We start from the raw sequence: 17454 nt of genomic DNA, 5'->3' as shown, positions 1-17454 counted from the left end.
GCAAGCACACTCAAGATGGGGCAGGAAAGAATGAGTCAAGACCACACATTTAGCGATAATATCCCCAAAGCAGCATTTATTTAATCCACTGAATTCCAAAACATTGATTTTAGAAGTCTGGTGTTTCACAATCATCCACCTTGATTGACATGGGCTGACACATGGCACTCGCTGTCAGAATACACAAGGACAACGGCCAAAGAGCTACAAAAAAAAATACATCATCATCATAATAATAAATCCAGGATTCCTGAACAATCGCAACCAAAAAAAAAAGTTACAAGTATCAAAACTTTCAGAGGCATCGCATTGAAAACAAGGTTTGTGCACATAATTTAAAGAGGCAAAACCAAGGCATTACGGAGACCTCACATTTGCGACAGTTCGTCGTAAGCTGATGGGCGGGGTCGGCTCGTCTGGTGGGGCATCAGCTTCCCGTACCTGTTTCCCGTCGGCAGAGACAGGGGGGGGGGGGAGTCAACGTATTCCGCATGCAGGTGACGTACTGCTGAACAAAACACTATGAGCGCAGCTGAAACGGGACAGATCTTTAACATCAATGTAGGCTGATTCTCCTTCCAATCTCTTCCTTTCTCCCTCCCTTCCTTCCCTTCACCGGCTCCCCTGCGTTCAAGAGCCTCCTGTGTGCACAGCCCAGGGAGGGAGGGAGCTCGCGTGGGCTCCAACCATCCATCCACCCGGTGATGCCCAGGACGCCTCGTCTGGGGCTGCTTCCTGATTCGTGGGAGTCGCTGTGTGGACGATACGGATATGTTTAGCACTAGATATCGAGGGACCGTGGCAAGGGACGCGGCGATGACGACGGCGGGGACGGCGCGGGGCTGGGGGGGCGGGGGCGGGGCCGGAGTCGCCGCGGCCGCTCAGTTGTTGCCTTCTCCGGCCTCCTCGTCCTGTTGGTCGCTCGTCCAGAGGGTGAGGTTGTCCCGCAGCAGCTGCATGATGAGGGTGGAGTCCTTGTAGGAATCCTCGTTGAGCGTGTCCAGCTCGGCGATGGCGTCGTCGAAGGCCTGCTTGGCCAGGAGGCAGGCCTGCTCAGGGGCATTCTGGATCTCGTAGTAGAAGACGGAGAAGTTGAGGGCCAGCCCGAGCCGGATGGGGTGGGTGGGCTGCATGTGCTCCTTGCTGATCTCAAAAGCCTCCTTGTAGGCGGCCTCAGAGGACTCCACCACGCTGCTCTTCTTCTCGCCCGCGGCCACCTCCGCCAGGTAGCGGTAGTAATCGCCCTTCATCTTCAGGTAGAAGACCTTGCTCTCGTACTGGAAGTCGTTGCAGTTCTTGATGAGGAACTTGTCAAGCAGCGCCAGCACGTCATTGCACACGGTCTCCAGCTCCTTCTCGATCTTCTCGCGGTAGGCCTTCACCTTCTCCAGCTTCTTCTCATTGCCGTCGGCCATGGTCTTCTGCTCGATGCTGCTGATGACGCGCCAGGAAGACCGCCTCGCGCCCACCACGTTCTTGTAGGCCACAGACAGGAGGTTTCGGTCTTCGTTGGAGAGCGGCTCATTGAGCTCGGTTACCTGCAAAAACCCAGAAAGGCTCACGTGAGTTAAGCCTGCCATTGAAAGCTCAGCTGGGTCTTGAAAACGTCCCCCTCCTTTCAAGACTGGGCACGGGAGGGGAGGAGGGTCAGCTAATAACGCACCATGGCCAGAAGACACTACGAGAGAACCCAAGAGCTTGGCAAGCATGTAATCCAACTCCGTTTCACAGAGGGGGAAACTGAGGCTAGGGGAGATTAAGTGATTTAGCCAAGCCTTCTGCCTGCCTCTTCCTAACATACCAAACTGCCTTCAACAAATGAAGAATTCAGACACCCTGGCTTGGACATTTTTGCCAGAGTCTTGCTGCTTTGGGATAAAGCAGAATCATCCTTCAGATGCAAGCTAAAAGACGACATGAAATAATGCCCAATAACTTAGTATCAAAGACAAGTACCTTTCCCCCTTACAAGAGACAGAAACTTCATGAATTGGGGCCAATAGGGTTGTTTCCATTTCTGCCACAAGGTGACAACCACCATTTGTGGCAGCCACACCAGCACGGCGCTACAGTAGAGCCTGCCAACCCACCAGCTGGGCACTGAGAAGGGATGGAGGCAGCTCCACGAGCCCTTCCTTTGGAGCAATATGCTGTCAACCCCACCCCAGCAGCAGTCCCTACAGTGAGGCCTGACCTGAGGAAGGAAGCAAGGCTCAACCCACGAGGCTGCACCAGGCTGGGCAGAAAAGAACAAGTAAGAACAGCAGAAAACAAATGAACTGCGTGTGACACTTAGATTTGTAAGTGCCAAACTAGATCTAAAGTCCCTTTTTTAGTTACAGACAAAAAAAACCTGCCCAAGTCCAGGATGAAGGTATATTCCTAGAAGGTAGTTCACAGAAAAAGATCTGGAGACTTTAGTGGGGGACTGAAATCTCAATGAGTCAACAGTGTGACTTGGGCCCCAAGAAGCTAATGGAATGTTAAGAGAAGCACAGCCCCGAGGGCAGCTAGGCTGCCTGCTGTACAGAGCGCCAGTTCTGGAGTCAGGAGGACCTGAGTTCAAATACTCAGATACCTACTAGCTGTGTGACTCTGGGCAAGTCACTTAACCCTGTTTTCTCAGTTTGCTCATCTGTAAAATGAGCTAGAGAAGTAAAATGGCAAACCACTCCAGTATCTTTGACAAGTAAAACCCAAATGGGGTCATAGAGAGCCAGACAGGACTGAAACGATTCAACACTATGGTGCCCAAAGCAAGGGAGATGACAGTCTCCATCCTCATTAGATCTTCACCTCAAGGACTGCGCACTCTGTTCTGGGAACCTTATTTCTGGAAGGGCTGATGTGAGGCACTGACAAATGGAGTGAGAGTCAAAAAAAACCATGAAGACAATTCATGAAGGAAGAAATAAAAACAAGCCGTTAGTAACCAGCTAACCACAACCCAAGTCAGAAAATTCTTCAGCAACAGACGTGTCCAACAATCTGAGAACGTCTGACCGAATCAGCCCCTTTGGTGGAATGGAGCGCTTCTGAATTGCTACTGACAGAAAATGACAACGAAGAAACGTGGTAAGGCCTGGGTGAGGTGAAGAGGAAAGAAGTCAGCTGAGCCCAAATGGTGTACACGCTGACCAAAGCTATGCTAAGAAAAAAAGAAAGACAGCGATGCCAGAGGTGCGATTTCAAACGGGTCTAAAGGGGGGCCACTGAACAAAACCATCTTCCCTCTAATTTGCACCTTTCTGCTTGTTAATTCTTTCGGTTCTGCCTTGTTAAGAACTAGCGATTTGGGCTCAGACTTGTTCATTGCCTTTGCTTGCGGTTCTTAGGTTTATTATTTCTTAAAATGGTTTTAAATGCTAAGATCATGCCAGAGATGGTGGCACTCGAACCCAATCCTCTGCTAGGGAGTTAATCTCAAATAAGCCCCTCCCCAAAATTCCAAAGGAGAAAGAGTCTTGCCTCCCCCACCTCCCCCTAAATGTCTTCTTTTTAGAAGACCCACTAGGCCGGGTCCCAGATCCCATTACCTGGGGTAATGTTACCCCAGCCTCCTCGCTGGAAACCTGGCCTCCGTTCTACCCACCCACTTTTTCCCAACACCATCTGTAGAGGATTCTTCCCTCTACAACATCCCTGACCTCCATTCTGATCACCTTCTGACCATGAGGAAGTCATTACTTCCCAAGATGGCCTACTGACTTTTGGATAGCTGTTACTCAATAGTAATTATTATCTAATTAAAATTCATTTATCTAATAGTAATTTAGTTACTCCAAACTGAAATTGCTTTTTCTGCCACTTTGTATCCTCTGCTCCTAAATCTGCCCTTGGGGGCCACACACAATCCCGATCTTTAATACACTAGTTTCATCACCTCACTCCCTGAATGGGGTTTGGGGCTTACAGAAGGTAGGCTGGAATGTAGAATGAGGGCACAGAAACAATGGGTGATGGACAATGAGAAGGCTGGAAAGGTGGACTGGAGCCAGACTATTACAAGCGGTGGACTTTCAATGCCAAAACAGCCTGATCCTAGTGGTACCAGGCAGCCCAGCAATTTCTCATGCAAGACAACGGCACCCATGCTTTAAAGATCAGCGATCTGGCCACTGTAAGGATGACAGACTGGGGAAGGGAAAGAACTGAGGGCAGGAAGACCAACCCACAGGCTTGGAAAAGAATTCAAGAGGTCTTTCCTCATTTTGGGCCCAAACACACCTCCCTCTAACTCAAAGCCCTGAGCCAGATGGGCCTTTGGGAACAACGTCCTAAGTCTAACTGCTCCTTGGACAGATGAGGCCGACTTCTGCCCTCTGCAGCCCCCAGAAAATCAGTCCCTCTTTCCACATAGTAGCCCTTAGGATTTAAAACACTAACAACTTGATTTTTTGATCCCCCATCCCTAGCAGGCCATCCGTTTAACAAAAAATAAAGAAGTTCAGCAAATCTGACAGTGTATTCCACACCAAAAATCCCCATCTCTCCAATGAAATATCAGGGGTGATTTTTCTTCTCTCTTCTCCCCAGCACAGGCTCCAGCAGCAGCATGCTGACATCTCCAAGCTGATGCTGTTACCGGGAGTGAGGTGTTTCCAGTGCCTGTTTACTCCACACTGCACCAATTTCTATCAGCCTTCCCAACCTCCTCTTAATTCTGTCTTTTCAACATTTCTCCCAATGGGGCCATATTCCATTACAATCATGTAGAATTTGTGTGGCATCTACTTGGCTCCCCGTTCTCTGTCTCTGGCCTCCCTGGAGCCCAGCAGTGGGACCTCTGTGCCAAAGGGCAAGGACCCCTTAGTGTTTCTCAGAATAATTGCAAACTACTTTCTAGACAGCCTGGAACAGCTCCCAGCATCCCTGCCAGGTGGGGGAGGGGGGCTCCTTCCAACCCTGCCCACCTGTGTTTTCTTGGGAAGCTTTTTCAACATGAGCTAAACCCAAGAGTTGTTTTACTTCTCTTATTAGTCAGTGGAGCCAGTGGGACATTGTCAGATCCTGACCACGGCCCGTCCCCGTTCCCTAGCCCCATTCTCTTCCCTGGGTTATAAACAGCTCCATCTCCTTCCACTTCACCTGGCCTACCAGTTTCAGGTCTCAATGCTTCCCAATGACCTTTCAGTCTGCCAATGCTCTTTCAAAATGGAGCACCCAGAACTCATCACAATGGTCCAGAAGTCGTCTGAACTAGTATGGTTAAAAGGCTACCTTACATGCCTTTTTTATTACAGGTCTGCCAGAAGACAAATTTCCTAGTAAAGAATGAGCCTTCAGTCCTCCCGAGAAACATCTGGTGCCTGCTCTGTTCAGTTCTTTCATGGGTTCTTGTTCAAATGCTACAAATCCACTTTTCAAAAAGCCTGGAATCCAAGGACCCTTAATAAGGTCTTTTATTAACAAACAGGGAAGGTCAATAGAAATGGAAATTACTAGAAACTACCATTTTTGCTTTCTTTTTGAGGTCTCCGTTCATTCCCAGCATTCCTCAGTCCAAGGGGTCTTGGGGTGCCTTAACCAGGGGTGGGGAACCTATGGCCTTGGGGTCACATGTGGCCTCCAGGCTGTTAAGTTCCCCACTCCTGTGGCTTAACCCCTGACCAGCATGGTGCCCTAGTTTCTGGTCTCAAACATGGCTACTAACAGCCTGCCATCTCTTTCGTCAATCACCCTCTCCTCTTGGATACTCTCTTCTCTCAGAGCTGTCCTGACACTGCTCTCTCTTCATTCTCCTCCTACCTATATGACCTCCCCTTCCCAGTATCCTCTGCTGGATCTTCATTCAGGTCACACCAATAACCAGTAGGTGTCCTTCAGAGGGCTGTCCTGGGTCCTCTTCTCTATACTATCGCACCTGGCAATCTTAACAGCGACCATATTCAATAATCAACCTCTATGCTGTAGATACTAAAATCTATTTGCCCAGCCCTAACCTCTCTCCTCTCCAATCTCTCCAACCTCACCTTTCCAACTGCCTTCTTGTCTTCTATGTAGGTGTCTTGTGAGCATCCTTAACTCGAGGCCTATTTACAGCAGGTGCCCCCACATCCTCTCTTTTTAACTCTCTACAATCTAGCTTCTGACATCGTCATTGCACCAGATGTGCACTCCCTAAGGCACCAACGGCCTTTTCCTAGTCCTCATTCTTAACCTCTGCAGCCTCTGATCACCCTCTTCTCCTACACTATTTCACTTGGTGATCTCATTAACTCCCATGGTTTTAATTATCATCTCTACTCTGATGATTCTCAGATTTACTTGGCCAGCCTCTAACTTCTCTATTGATGGAGCCCCAGTCTTGAATCTCTATCTACTGGACATCTCAAACTGAATGCCCCATTATGTCCAAACTTGAACATAATTATCTTTTCCCCCAAGCCCTTACCCTTTTAAATTCCCTGTCACTGTTGAGAGCATGATCACCCTCCCGGTCACGCAGTCTCAATTCTTCTCTTGAATTGACTCCACACCTCCACTCAGCTATGTCTTGCCTCTACCCATACATCTCTCCCCTCTCCCCCTCACACCAGCACTGGGATGGGGGTGTCTGTCTGCCAGCCTCCACTCTCTTCCTATTCAAGTCCACTCTCCACTTAGCCGCCAAAGTAAGGCTCAGTTCTGACCATTTCATCCCCCTATTTAGTAAATCCCAGTGGCTCCCCATTACCACCAGGATCTCTCAAAGCCCTTCACAGCCTGACCCACACCTACCTTGTCTTTCCAATCTTCTCACACCCTGCAATCTACCCACACTGGCTTCACTGTGCCTTTTTATCCTGCAGGACTGAAATGCTCTCCCTCACCTGGCTCCTGGCTTCCTCCAAGCCTCAGTTCACATCCCACCTTCTGCAGCCATCCCATCCAACCCATTCCTGAAAAAGAATCCCTCCATCTGGCAAGCAGACATCCATACTCTGCTTGGAGACCTCCAGGGAAGGGAAAACTCTACCTGGAAAGATGGCCCTTCCCACTACTGGACAGCTCTAATGGTTACATCTTGCACTGGACTGAACCTGGCTTCCCTGCAATCATCCCTCGGCCCTTGGGGACTGAACAGAAGGTGTCCAATCCCTCCACCATATGACACCATCTCAAGTACTTGCAGACAAAGGTCACAGACTGTCCTTGCTCCCCAAGGTTTCTCTTCCCCAGTTCCTTCAACCATCTCAAACAATAAAAGTGGACATTAACTATTACATTTCAAATGTCCAGTGGAAGGGAGGCTAGAAAGACATCCAGAAGATTCCTCTGCTGTCTCTCTGGGCCTCAGTTTCCTCATCGATGAAATAAGGGAGGTGAAGTCCCTTCCAACACCAATGTTCTAGAAGCCTCAAGTTCCTCCTCAATTTTCTTCCCAACCCAACATTCTAGGAGTCCAATCATTCACTGGCTCGGTACTATTTGCTTTGAATTCTGACACAAGATTTGTTAAGGGAGGAGATAAGTGTCTATTGGCTACAGGAGGTGTGGGCTTTATATCTCCATCCAATTCAACAAACACTGAATCACCTACTGTGAGTAGGGAGTATCCTCTGCTAGGGGAGACCAAATGTCCCCTGGCCCTAAGGAGCTCAAGCCAGAAGGGTGAGATATGACACATCCACCCAACCACAGAGAATGACCAGTCTTTGCAGGCCCTTCCTTATCTCACCTCCCATTTGCTTAGCCAAGGGCCCGCTGGACAATGTTTGCAATGGTGACCTCTTCAAAAGAAAAGTCAAGTTACTTAAGAAGTACTGGTGTTTACAGAATAATCAACTGGTAGTTTGCCAGTCAGACTGAATCACAGTCCACATGAGCTCCTAATAAAGCTGGAGGCTGGACCAGGAAGTAGCTCACTGGCTCCCCTGGAATACCCACCCAGCAAGAATGTGGCCCCGGGGGCCTAAGGCTCACAATTTCAGATGTTTTGTTACTCTTTCTAAACTGGACATTAAAGAATAATGAGACATGTCACCCAGCCTTAGACAATTACAAGGATAGTGAAGGCATCCAGGCACCTGGGCCTTTTAGAAACTGCAGCCCCACTGATCTTTGGTAACCCTGGGCTTAGATTCCATGAGAAAGGAAGAAGTAAAATTTCTTTTTTTTCCTTAGGCAATTGGGGTTAAGTGACTTGCCCAGGGTCACACAGCTAGTAAGTATCAAGTGTTTGGTCTGAGGCCAGATTTGAACTCAGGTCCTCCTGACTTCAGGGCCTGTGCTCTATCCACTGAGCCACCTAGCCGCCCCTAAAATTTCTAACATTAAGGATTGATATATTTCTAAAAGTGTCCTTCATCGCAATCCTCCGTGTCCTAGGCAGTCTGGTGGAACCAGAACGAGGCCAGGAATCATGAAAACTGCATTTTGATGTCCTATCCCCCAACTATGCCCCAAATAACTGTGTCAGCTGGGGCAACTGCAGTCCCCTCTCTGCACCTAAGCCTCCTTCCTCCTTTGGAAGAGAGGATGGCTGGCCCAGATGGCCCCCAAGCATCCTTTGAGTACCAACATTCTAGGTGTGACACGGATAAGGGTGTGATCTTGGTCAGTCAGCTGATAGACATTTCCCCCATAAATACTCAGGGCCACCCGGAAGGTGGACAACCAGGCCCCATCCCCTACCTCCCACCCCCAACTGAGCTTTCATGTAGAATCAAAGTTCAAGGATCAGGGGCTTCCCCGGGGACCATCTGCAGTTCTCCCCACATTCTGGTCTCACCATCAACCCTGCAGTTATTGAGAACCTGCCTCACAAAGGGCTTTTACATCAAAATGTACAGTTTTAGAAGTTCAAATGTCTTCATATTACGAAACACTGTAGACCTCATGAATTCCCCAAAAAGGTTTCAGGGACCCCCCCAGAGCACACTTTGAGAGCTGCTGGTACAATGTCAAAGAGGGGGAAGGACTAGAAGTCAGTGGACCTGGGTCTGAATCCCATCCCTGCTACTTAGTACTTGGGGTGACCTTTCTTGACAATCCCAGGAAAGTGAAGGGAAGGTACCAGTCAACTGTGCTTTTGAACTCACCAACAGATGGGTGAACAGGACTTACACAAGGCCCACAAAGGCGCCCCTGCCTGACCCAGCTCACAGGTGTGTGAGGACTTGGGGTTTAAAGGAAACCTGATAGGGCAGTGAGTCCCACCCAACCATCCAATCTGTCCAGTAAACGGATGGACCAGTTACAGGGCTATGTGTCACATGGTGATAGAACATGGCTCATGAGGAGACAAGGGTCTGCCTGGACTTGTAAGAGGGGGCTCCCTCCGAGAAAGGGAGGGATCCATGGAGATGGGCCCAGCAGCCTGACAGAATCCCTGTCTTTGGGCCTCAGGCCAAGCATACCTGCAAGGAGCCCTCCCTGGTTTCCTCTAACTGCTGGGCTCCCCAAACAGCTGGGTTTTAACTATTTAGTATGGCCTGCATTTATTCTGTGTGTTTCCTTGTTGTCTCTCTCCCAAATCTGGTCTCTCAGCCTCTGATCTCTCCCCAGTCCAATCTATCCTCCATGCAGCTAACAAATTCCTAACTCCCCTGCTTGGGAAGCTTAGTGACTCCCTACTGTGCTCCCCCAGCATTCAAAGCCCTTCACGCCCTGCCTCCAACCTCTTCCCAGACTCATTTCACATAACTCCCCTCCCACATTCTATCTTCAGCCAAAGTGGCCTCTCTGCAGCTCCCCCCAACACAGCCTTATCTCTCGCCTCCATGCTTTTGTCCAGGCTAGGCCCCAGGCCTGCAATGTCCTCCTTCCTCACCTTCTACCCTGAGGATCCCCAGCTCACCTCTTCCAATTGGAGGCCTTTTCTGACTCCCTGCCCCTCCCATCCACCCCAGAAATGGCTTACTATTCCTCCTCCCACCCAGCAGAGTGAAAGCTTCCTGTTGGCAGGAAATGACCAGGCCTCAGAGACAGGTCTGATCCTTCCACCACACCAGGCCAGGGCCAGGCTACTGCTCTTCTCACATCCCACAGAGACAGGAAGCTCCCTTTACATCTGGACCCCTAATAAAGCCTTCTGCCTGTTTGGAGAGTTACTCTGCTCTCCACACAATGTTTCCCCACAGCTTTCCCTTGTGATAAGACTCATGTAAGGGGTAGATGCATCCCCCGCTGCCCAGCATCACTGAACACTATTTCCCCTGGCAGCCTCAGAAGCAAGGCCAGGTTCTGGGCATACGTGAGCGTCAGCACCCACCAAAGAAAGAGACCCAATCTGCAGCCCAGAGCAAGAGCAGGCAAAGCCCTGATGGGGGATGAGTTAAGAAAGGCATGGCACCCAAACACAATGGAACACGGCCAAGCTACAAGAAAAGAGGACTTGGGTGAAGAGAGAGAAGCATGAGAAGATTTCTATCAATTGATGCAAAATGAAATAAGCAGAACCAGGAAAAAAACACACAAACTCAAAACGATGTAAATGGAAAGAATTGTGAAAACACCCCTCCCTACACTCCCTGAAGGGGGATGAGGGGAGAAGGGCTGCTCCAGAGATTCTCTAGACTGGCCGATGTATCAGTTACTTTCATGAACCTGGATTTCTGGGAGCGGTAGGAGAAAGGATAATGTAGGTGGTAGAAAAACAATGGATATCAATAAAAATTCTAAAAAAAAAGTTGTGTGTATATATATATATGTATGTTTCTTTTGGGGGGGGTGAGGCAATTGGGGTTTAGTGACTTGTCCAGAGTCACAGCTACACAGCTACTGAGTGTTATGTGTCTGAGGCCAGATCTGAACCCTGATCCTCCTAACTCCAGGGCTGGTGCTCTATCCACTGCGCCTTTAGCTGCCCCCTAAAAATACATTTTAAAGAATTTTTAAAAAGAATTTTTTTAAAGGACTATAAAAAAAAAAAGTAAAGGCTCTTCCAGATCGCAGTCCTATCGAATTGCTGGGCCATCTCCAGTCGTCCTGATCTATGTCTTGCCAAGGGACCCAGATAGCTCCGGAGAAGAAGGTGAGGCTGGTCACTCTGCACAGCCCTCCCTCACTTAAATCCAAGTCATGGCATCATCTACCTGATGTCACGGTCCTCTTTCAGAACATGAGGAACAAATCCCATACAACCTGCCAGAAGAGAAATGTCCAACCAATTTCTGATCACCTCCACAGAGTCACTTGGACAGCTTTTACCAACAGCAAACTAGAGGTGACAGGTTTTGCTGCTGTACTAATGGAAATCAGGAGGAAGAAATTAGAAAATTAAGGCCGCGTTCACACATCTGTGTTAAAGGTAATCGCTTTAGGTAAAAGACAAAGGCAAGTCGGAGTCAGATCAGGCTCTTCAGGTCCTAGGAGCTGTAATATATGACTGAGTACGGATTCCTTTATTTAAAACATCAGCGTATGAGACCATAAAAGTATCCCCAAATCGTACAAGAATATTTGACTTATGTTCTCACCATTCTTCGCAGGGACCTTGAAGCAGGATCAACATGAAGTTAAGAACGTGTGCTTACCCAAGAACGATCAGTTATCATGAAGTGCGAATACTGTCCTACCGTGTGAACAGAAACAGACCCATGAAAAGCAGCAAGACTGAGCTGATTTCAGGTAACCCGAGTTCAAATCTCTGGTCAGTGACACCAGCTGTGTAACATGAGCAAGTCCTTGCTCCTCTTTCTACCTGGAGTTCCCAGCTCTAAATCTAATGGATCCTACACACAGGAACTGACATTTAGGCACCCGGGGTATGACTCATAAATAGATCCAACGTGAGGCCGATCACCAAGGCTGGACTCAAGAAGACCTGAATTCAAATCCTGCCTCAGACACTTACTAGTTTAGTGACTCCGGGCAAGTCATTTACCCCCTGCCTCAGTTTCCTCAATCTGTAAAAAATGTGGATAATAGCACCTTCGTCCCCTGGGCTCTCGTGAGGATCAATGGAGATAATATGATAAAGTGTTCAGCAAATCTTAAAGAGCTATCGAAATGCTAGTTATAATTATTATTAATCACCACTGTGAGTGTAAGCAGTTTCCTCAAAGGGAGGGAGAGCAGGAAGAAGAGAGAAAGCTAACGACTCAGCTGACTGGAGGTGACAAAGATCCCAGGGCTCGGTCCTGTCACTACTGCCAAGCAGGCCACTTATTGGTGAGAACTTCGCATCTTCTCTCCAGTTTTCAACTCAGTCAACTCGGGAGAGGGGGGCAAAAAAGAAGAGCCAGCTCAGATCTCCCAAGATACATGACAAAGCCGTGATTATGTCCCTCCTTCAGTACTGGCCAGCAGGAAGCAGGGCTCACTGGGAGCTCACACGGCTCCAGCTTGGCTTCAGACCTGCAGCTAGTCAAGGATGGAGGCTTCAGCTGGCTTGCAAAGTCCTCACCGGTGCCTTCTGTCCCCGCTCTCCTCTGGCACACATCACTTGCTTCATCTGCCATTCACATGATCTGTTCTCCAGCTGCTGGGCCAAGAGCCTTATGGCCCCGCTGAGCCCACGAGGGTCGCTTCTTCTCTGGCTCCTTCTTCCTGAAGTCACTTCCCATTTCTTGGTTTTAGGACCTCAAGAGATTGCAACTCCTTCAACTTTCATAAGCATATGTGCAGCCTATGGCCAATGTTTTTTTGAGGCATAGCCTGATACACTGCCTCCGATAAATTCTGACTGGGTTTTGTAACTTCATACAAATCTATGCCTATTTCTCAATTCTAATTTAAAATGATCCATCTTGGGCAACAGGACCCACAACGAAATTAGCTCCCCATTAACACTCTCCATCTTGGATAATTACCCTTAACTTAATTAGAGGCTGGCTCCCTCCAGCTCCCTAACTATTTTAAATCTTCCGTAACTGCCCAGTTTTGTCAGAATACAACTGCCACAAATTTCCCAGAGCGCTTTTCAAAAGAGCACCCCCTACTTTAGCCTTAGTACTTGGCAAGGAGGCAGATAGGACAAGCTATCTGACCCTATCCTTCATGGCCCCATATAAGTGTGAGTGCATCGACACTTGAACCCAAGTCTCCTTGACTCCCAAGTCCGAGGCTCTTGCCACTTCCAATTCTTAGTCAGAGTTAACTGTGCACTCCCGTCCCCACCCCCTCCGTCCAGGATCAGAGAAAGCATATACGACCAGAGCTTTAGGACTGCAAAGGCCCTCGCAGGTCATCAAATCAAAACTTCATTTTACAGATGATGACGCTGAGGTCACACAGGATTGGAACCCAAGGCCACTGACTTTCCATCTAGCACTCTTCTCACTGAACTGAACCACTCTTGTCTTCTGTGAACAGAAAATAAGCCTAGACCTAAATTAAGTCCGGAGCAGGAGCGAAATCCTAAGGCTGTTCCCTTTCTAGACCTAAAGGAACATTGCCTGCTACCGCTATCATGGGTGGAAGGAAAAGTCTGTTTTACTGAATGGTCTGGACACCAACATCTCAAACGCTTCTTAATTCAACTAACCCATCCCTGGGGACCAACCTCATCCCTCGGGACGTAACAACTGCAACTGAGAAACAAATCAAAAAATCGGAAACAGCCAGGAAATCGAGGCCACGAACCTGAGGACGTCCCCAGATCAGACGGCTCCCCCACTGTGCGCTTCTGCTGCTGTTTTGTCAAGCTCTTCATGACCCCACGTGGGGCTTTCTTGGCAAAGACACGGGAGTGGCTGGCTATTTCCTTTTCCAGCTCTTGTTGCAGAGAAGGAAACCGAGGCAGACAGGGTGAAGTGACTTGCCCACGGTCACACAGCTAAGAAGTGTCTGAGGCTGGATTTGAACTCAGGTCTTCTTAACTCCAGGACCAACATGCTATCCACTGCGCCACCTTGCTGCCCTTTTTGTATGTAGTTTTATAAATAAAGGGATATAGTCTACTGCTCCCCAAGTTCTTTCCAATAAATACGCCCCAATAATTTGACCAGGAAAAAAACTGAAATAACTTAGAATTTGGAAAATGGGAAAATAGGGCATCATATTAAAGCAATGCAAAGAACAGACTCATCCTGGGAAACGTTCCGGTTTGAGTAACTAGAATGACCTGTCCAAAAAAAAAAAAATCAATCATTTGGGAGGAAAACTGTTCCTGGCCCAGGGGCTGGCCCATTAGTCTGCAAGAAGCTGCACTGAAGCCTCCTCACAAACCTGGTGAGAGCAACAGGACCGGCCTGCAGGGTGGTATCCTGGAGGGCCCCTTCGGGCACCTCCCAAACAGCACACTCAACATTCCAGAGCCCTCACACTAGGGAGTCCCGAGATGCTTGTCACGGGCCCAGGGAATCTACAACGCTGGCCCCAGTCATCTGTTTCTCCAAAGGCTGTGCAGCCAGCACAGCCCAGGTTCAGATACTGCCTCTGTGTGACCTTGAACATGTCCTTCAACCTCTGGAAGCCTCAGCTTGGTCCCCGGTAAATTAAGGGTGTAGGTGCCAGTGGTCTTTCAGGCCCTTCAATCTCTAACAGGAGATACTTCCTTCCTTTTCCTGCCTGCCCCCCCTCCACCCCACCCTCTTCCCAACCTCAATCCACCTTACAGATCCGGACAGCGGGGCTTGGGGCAAGTCAGGGACCTGCCCTAGGTCACCTTAGTCACCAGCAGAACCAGATTTGAACTCCTAACCCAGCATCCTCCTCTGGGCTGCTTTCCAGTTTCACACTCCCCCTGACCACGGTGCATTCTCTTTAGACTTCGTGGGACCCAGGATTCTGACAGGAAAGGTGGAAGAATCCCTAAATCCCTTGCCAGGGCATCGCCTGTCTGCACTGTAGCTGACATTTTAGATGAAATCCATACAGCTCCCCCAAAGCCCCTCATCAAACTGATCACCACCTGATTCTGAAATGGGTGTTTTTTCCACAGGCTGCCAGCCCACAGAGCCAGGATAGACAGCTCTAAGTAATGGGGAGATTCAGTGTAAGGCAGCTTCCAAACAATGAGAGCTGTCCAACCATAGAACGAGCCATCTCAATTCAGATCAACACAGCTAAGCACCTACCACTATTTATGTGCAGGGCAAAAACTGAAACAGGTCCTGCCCTCTGGTGAACGGAAAGTGACCATATCCTGATAATTAAATATAAGATAACTGGGAAAGGAAAAAGTCCTTAACAACGAGGGGGACCCCAAGGGCTTCTCAGAAGAGCTAAGTCTCAAAAGAAGATGGAGGTTCTGAGAGGCAGAAGTAAGAAGGCCCAGCATGGAGGTGGAGGGCAGGGGGAGAGGGGGGGTCCTCTAGATGGCCAGTGACTAGAAAGAGGAAGGAAAGCCCAGTTCTCTCACAACTAACCCGGCAAGGAGAAGACCAGACTGAAAAACGATCAAGAAATCAAGGGTGGAGGCCAATGGCAAAAGATGGGATGTGGAATCTGGGCAACAGCTAAGGATGTGAATGCTAGGGATGAGAAGGCAGGTGAGAGTCAGACGCCGGAGCCGCCGAAAGGCAAAGGAGTCTGCCTGCGCTAGCTCCCAGAAGTGCGAGGGAGGCTGCAGCCAGGGCGTGTCACCGTCAGCACAATTTCTGAGGCCCACAGGAGCAGGAAGCCAAGGAGGCCGAGCTGATGGTGTCCGAGGGCTCTGGGGGCTGCGTCAAGGGCAATGCCAAGGTCACAAATTTGAGGGCCAAGGAAGGCGGACAAAACAAGAGTCTGGAGCAAAGACAGTGAGTTCTAAACTGTTCTAGGAAGTCCCTGTGGCCGGTGTGTAAGCCGAGGCTGGGTATCAAGGGGAAGACACCCCCCACACACACCCGGGACAGAGCGCGTTAGGTTAGGAGCTCCTGAGGGCAAGGCCTGTCTCCCTCCTCTCTTTTCGTCCCCAGTGCTTAGCACAAAGCCTGGCGCTTCATAAATGCTTAATGACTGACTGAGTCACCTCCAGTTCTACGATTCCACGGACAGAGAATCAGGGCTGGGGTGTGCTGAACCCAAGCATCTCTGAAGGCCCTTTCCTCAGCCTACTCTCAGACTCTAGAATCTCCCCAGCCTGCAGACCGAGCGCCTGACCAGCGGAATTTCCTAGAGGATTTCAAATTCTGAGTCTCTCAAATAGCTAGGTTTGGGAATCACCTTCTGGGCAAACAGCTGGGTCACCACCACAGGACCTCAGGCACGTCTTCATTCGGCACCCTGGCTTCTCCAGACGGAACACACAGCGTGTCCCTAGCAAATGGAACCACACTTGCGCTCTTTCCACAAGCCCAGACAGGCATATAAAGGGTGATATATTCTGCAGTGCTCAGAAGGGACCCACTTTACAGGGAGGGAGAGCGAGGCTCAAGAAGGGAAGTGACTGGCCCAAGGTCACACCGCAAGGTGGTCAGGGAGATCTCCTGGCTCCCAGGGCATTTCCCAGCCACTGCACCGGGACAAACGGAGATGCTCAGGAGGATGATCCGGCTCAGCCCTCAGGAGCCACCCAAATGTAGGGCGTGGCCCAGTTGGAGCCTTCCACCAGACACCGCCAAGAAGTGACACATCAAATTTTCAATGAGGAGGCGATCACCTAGAAGTCGGTTATCTTGAACCTCAGGCCAAAGGGACCAACCCTTTCACAGAACTGACCTGCGGCTCCAGAGGGTCACCCGCCCCCTCCCCAGACAGCCCCAAACTGGGGTGGAGGGAGGGGAGGGGCAGGATCAAAGCAGCGCCCCAGGGGCTGGGGTCGGCCCCAAACCCTCCTGCAGGACACCCGGAGGGGGGATGGGAGACACCACCCCCCCCCTGCTAAGGGACAGCAGGGACAGGCTACGGGGATGACGGGGGCGGGGCCCGAGGGGGCACCCCGGGCTGGGAAGGGCAGGGAGGGGGTCTGGGGGCAGCAGGAGAACAGGGGTGGGCGGGGGATGGGCTGCAAGGGGGAGAGGGCGGGAAATGACCCTGCGGCCTCTAAGGGGGTCAAGGACGGCCGGGGGTGGGGCACAGGGGGAAATGACAGAGGACTGACGGGGGAGGGCTGCGAGGGAGTCGGAGACGGCGGTGGGGGGGGGCCGCCCGGCCCGCGCCCTCCCTCGCGCGCTCCCGGCCGGGCAGGGCGCGCCCCCGCCGCCCCGCGCACGCGCACTCACCGCCTTCATGGCGGAGGCCATGTCGTCGTAGCGCTCCGCCTGCTCGGCCAGCCGCGCGCGCTGCAGCAGCTGCTCCCGGTCCCCCATGCCGCCGCTGCCGCCGCCTGCTCGGGCCGCTCCCGCTGCTGCCGCCGCCGCCGCCGCCGCGGCTCCTCGTCAGGCCCGGGCCGGGCTGGGCTGGAGCTCGCTCGGCCACGTGCGCCCGCGCCTCGGGCGCCTGCGGCTCCGGCTCGGCTCGGGCTCGGGCGGCTCCCGGGCTGGGGCTACGGCCCGACGGGGAGGGAGCGAGAGAGGAGGAGGCGAGGGAGCAGGAGGACGAGGAGAGGGAGGCTCGCGCCGCTGCTGCTGCCGCCGCTGCTCTGACGGGCTCGCGCTGCTGCCGCCGCCGAAGCCCAGGCTGAGGCTGCCGCTGCCGGGCGGGCGGGGCGGGGGAGGAGGAGGA

General features: G+C 50.9%; 1 protein-coding gene and 1 pseudogene across 1 annotated transcript; both read right to left on the bottom strand.

Moving 5' to 3' along the window:
- The window catches only part of LOC110215312 (phosphatidylinositol 3,4,5-trisphosphate 3-phosphatase and dual-specificity protein phosphatase PTEN-like), a 79108-nt pseudogene extending 78414 nt beyond the window's left edge, over window positions 1–694 (bottom strand).
- YWHAH (tyrosine 3-monooxygenase/tryptophan 5-monooxygenase activation protein eta) lies at window positions 469–17174 on the bottom strand. The gene is made up of 2 exons (XM_020996602.2): window positions 17013–17174; window positions 469–1538 (listed from the first exon to the last, which is right to left on the bottom strand). Exons 1-2 carry the CDS (start codon window positions 17097–17099, stop codon window positions 882–884), a joined length of 744 nt encoding a protein of 247 aa, XP_020852261.1. The 5' UTR covers window positions 17100–17174; the 3' UTR covers window positions 469–881.
- Between the last annotated feature and the right edge of the window lie 280 nt (window positions 17175–17454).

The sequence above is a fragment of the Phascolarctos cinereus genome, unplaced genomic scaffold (assembly GCF_003287225.1).
Source record: "Phascolarctos cinereus isolate Bilbo 61053 unplaced genomic scaffold, phaCin_HiC Scaffold_4;HRSCAF=312, whole genome shotgun sequence".
NCBI lineage: Eukaryota > Metazoa > Chordata > Mammalia > Diprotodontia > Phascolarctidae > Phascolarctos > Phascolarctos cinereus.
The sequence above is the reverse complement of the archived record's forward strand: the minus strand, read 5'-3'. Positions and strand labels throughout refer to the sequence as shown.

Excerpts from the sequence above, each read along its gene's own strand:
- YWHAH (XM_020996602.2), bottom strand. The coding sequence starts at position 17,099 with ATGGGGGACCGGGAGCAGCTGCTGCAGCGCGCGCGGCTGGCCGAGCAG. Across the intron at positions 1,539-17,012 it reads TGGCCTCCGCCATGAAGGCG|GTAACCGAGCTCAATGAGCC; the intron begins GTGAGTGCGCGT and ends GGGTTTTTGCAG.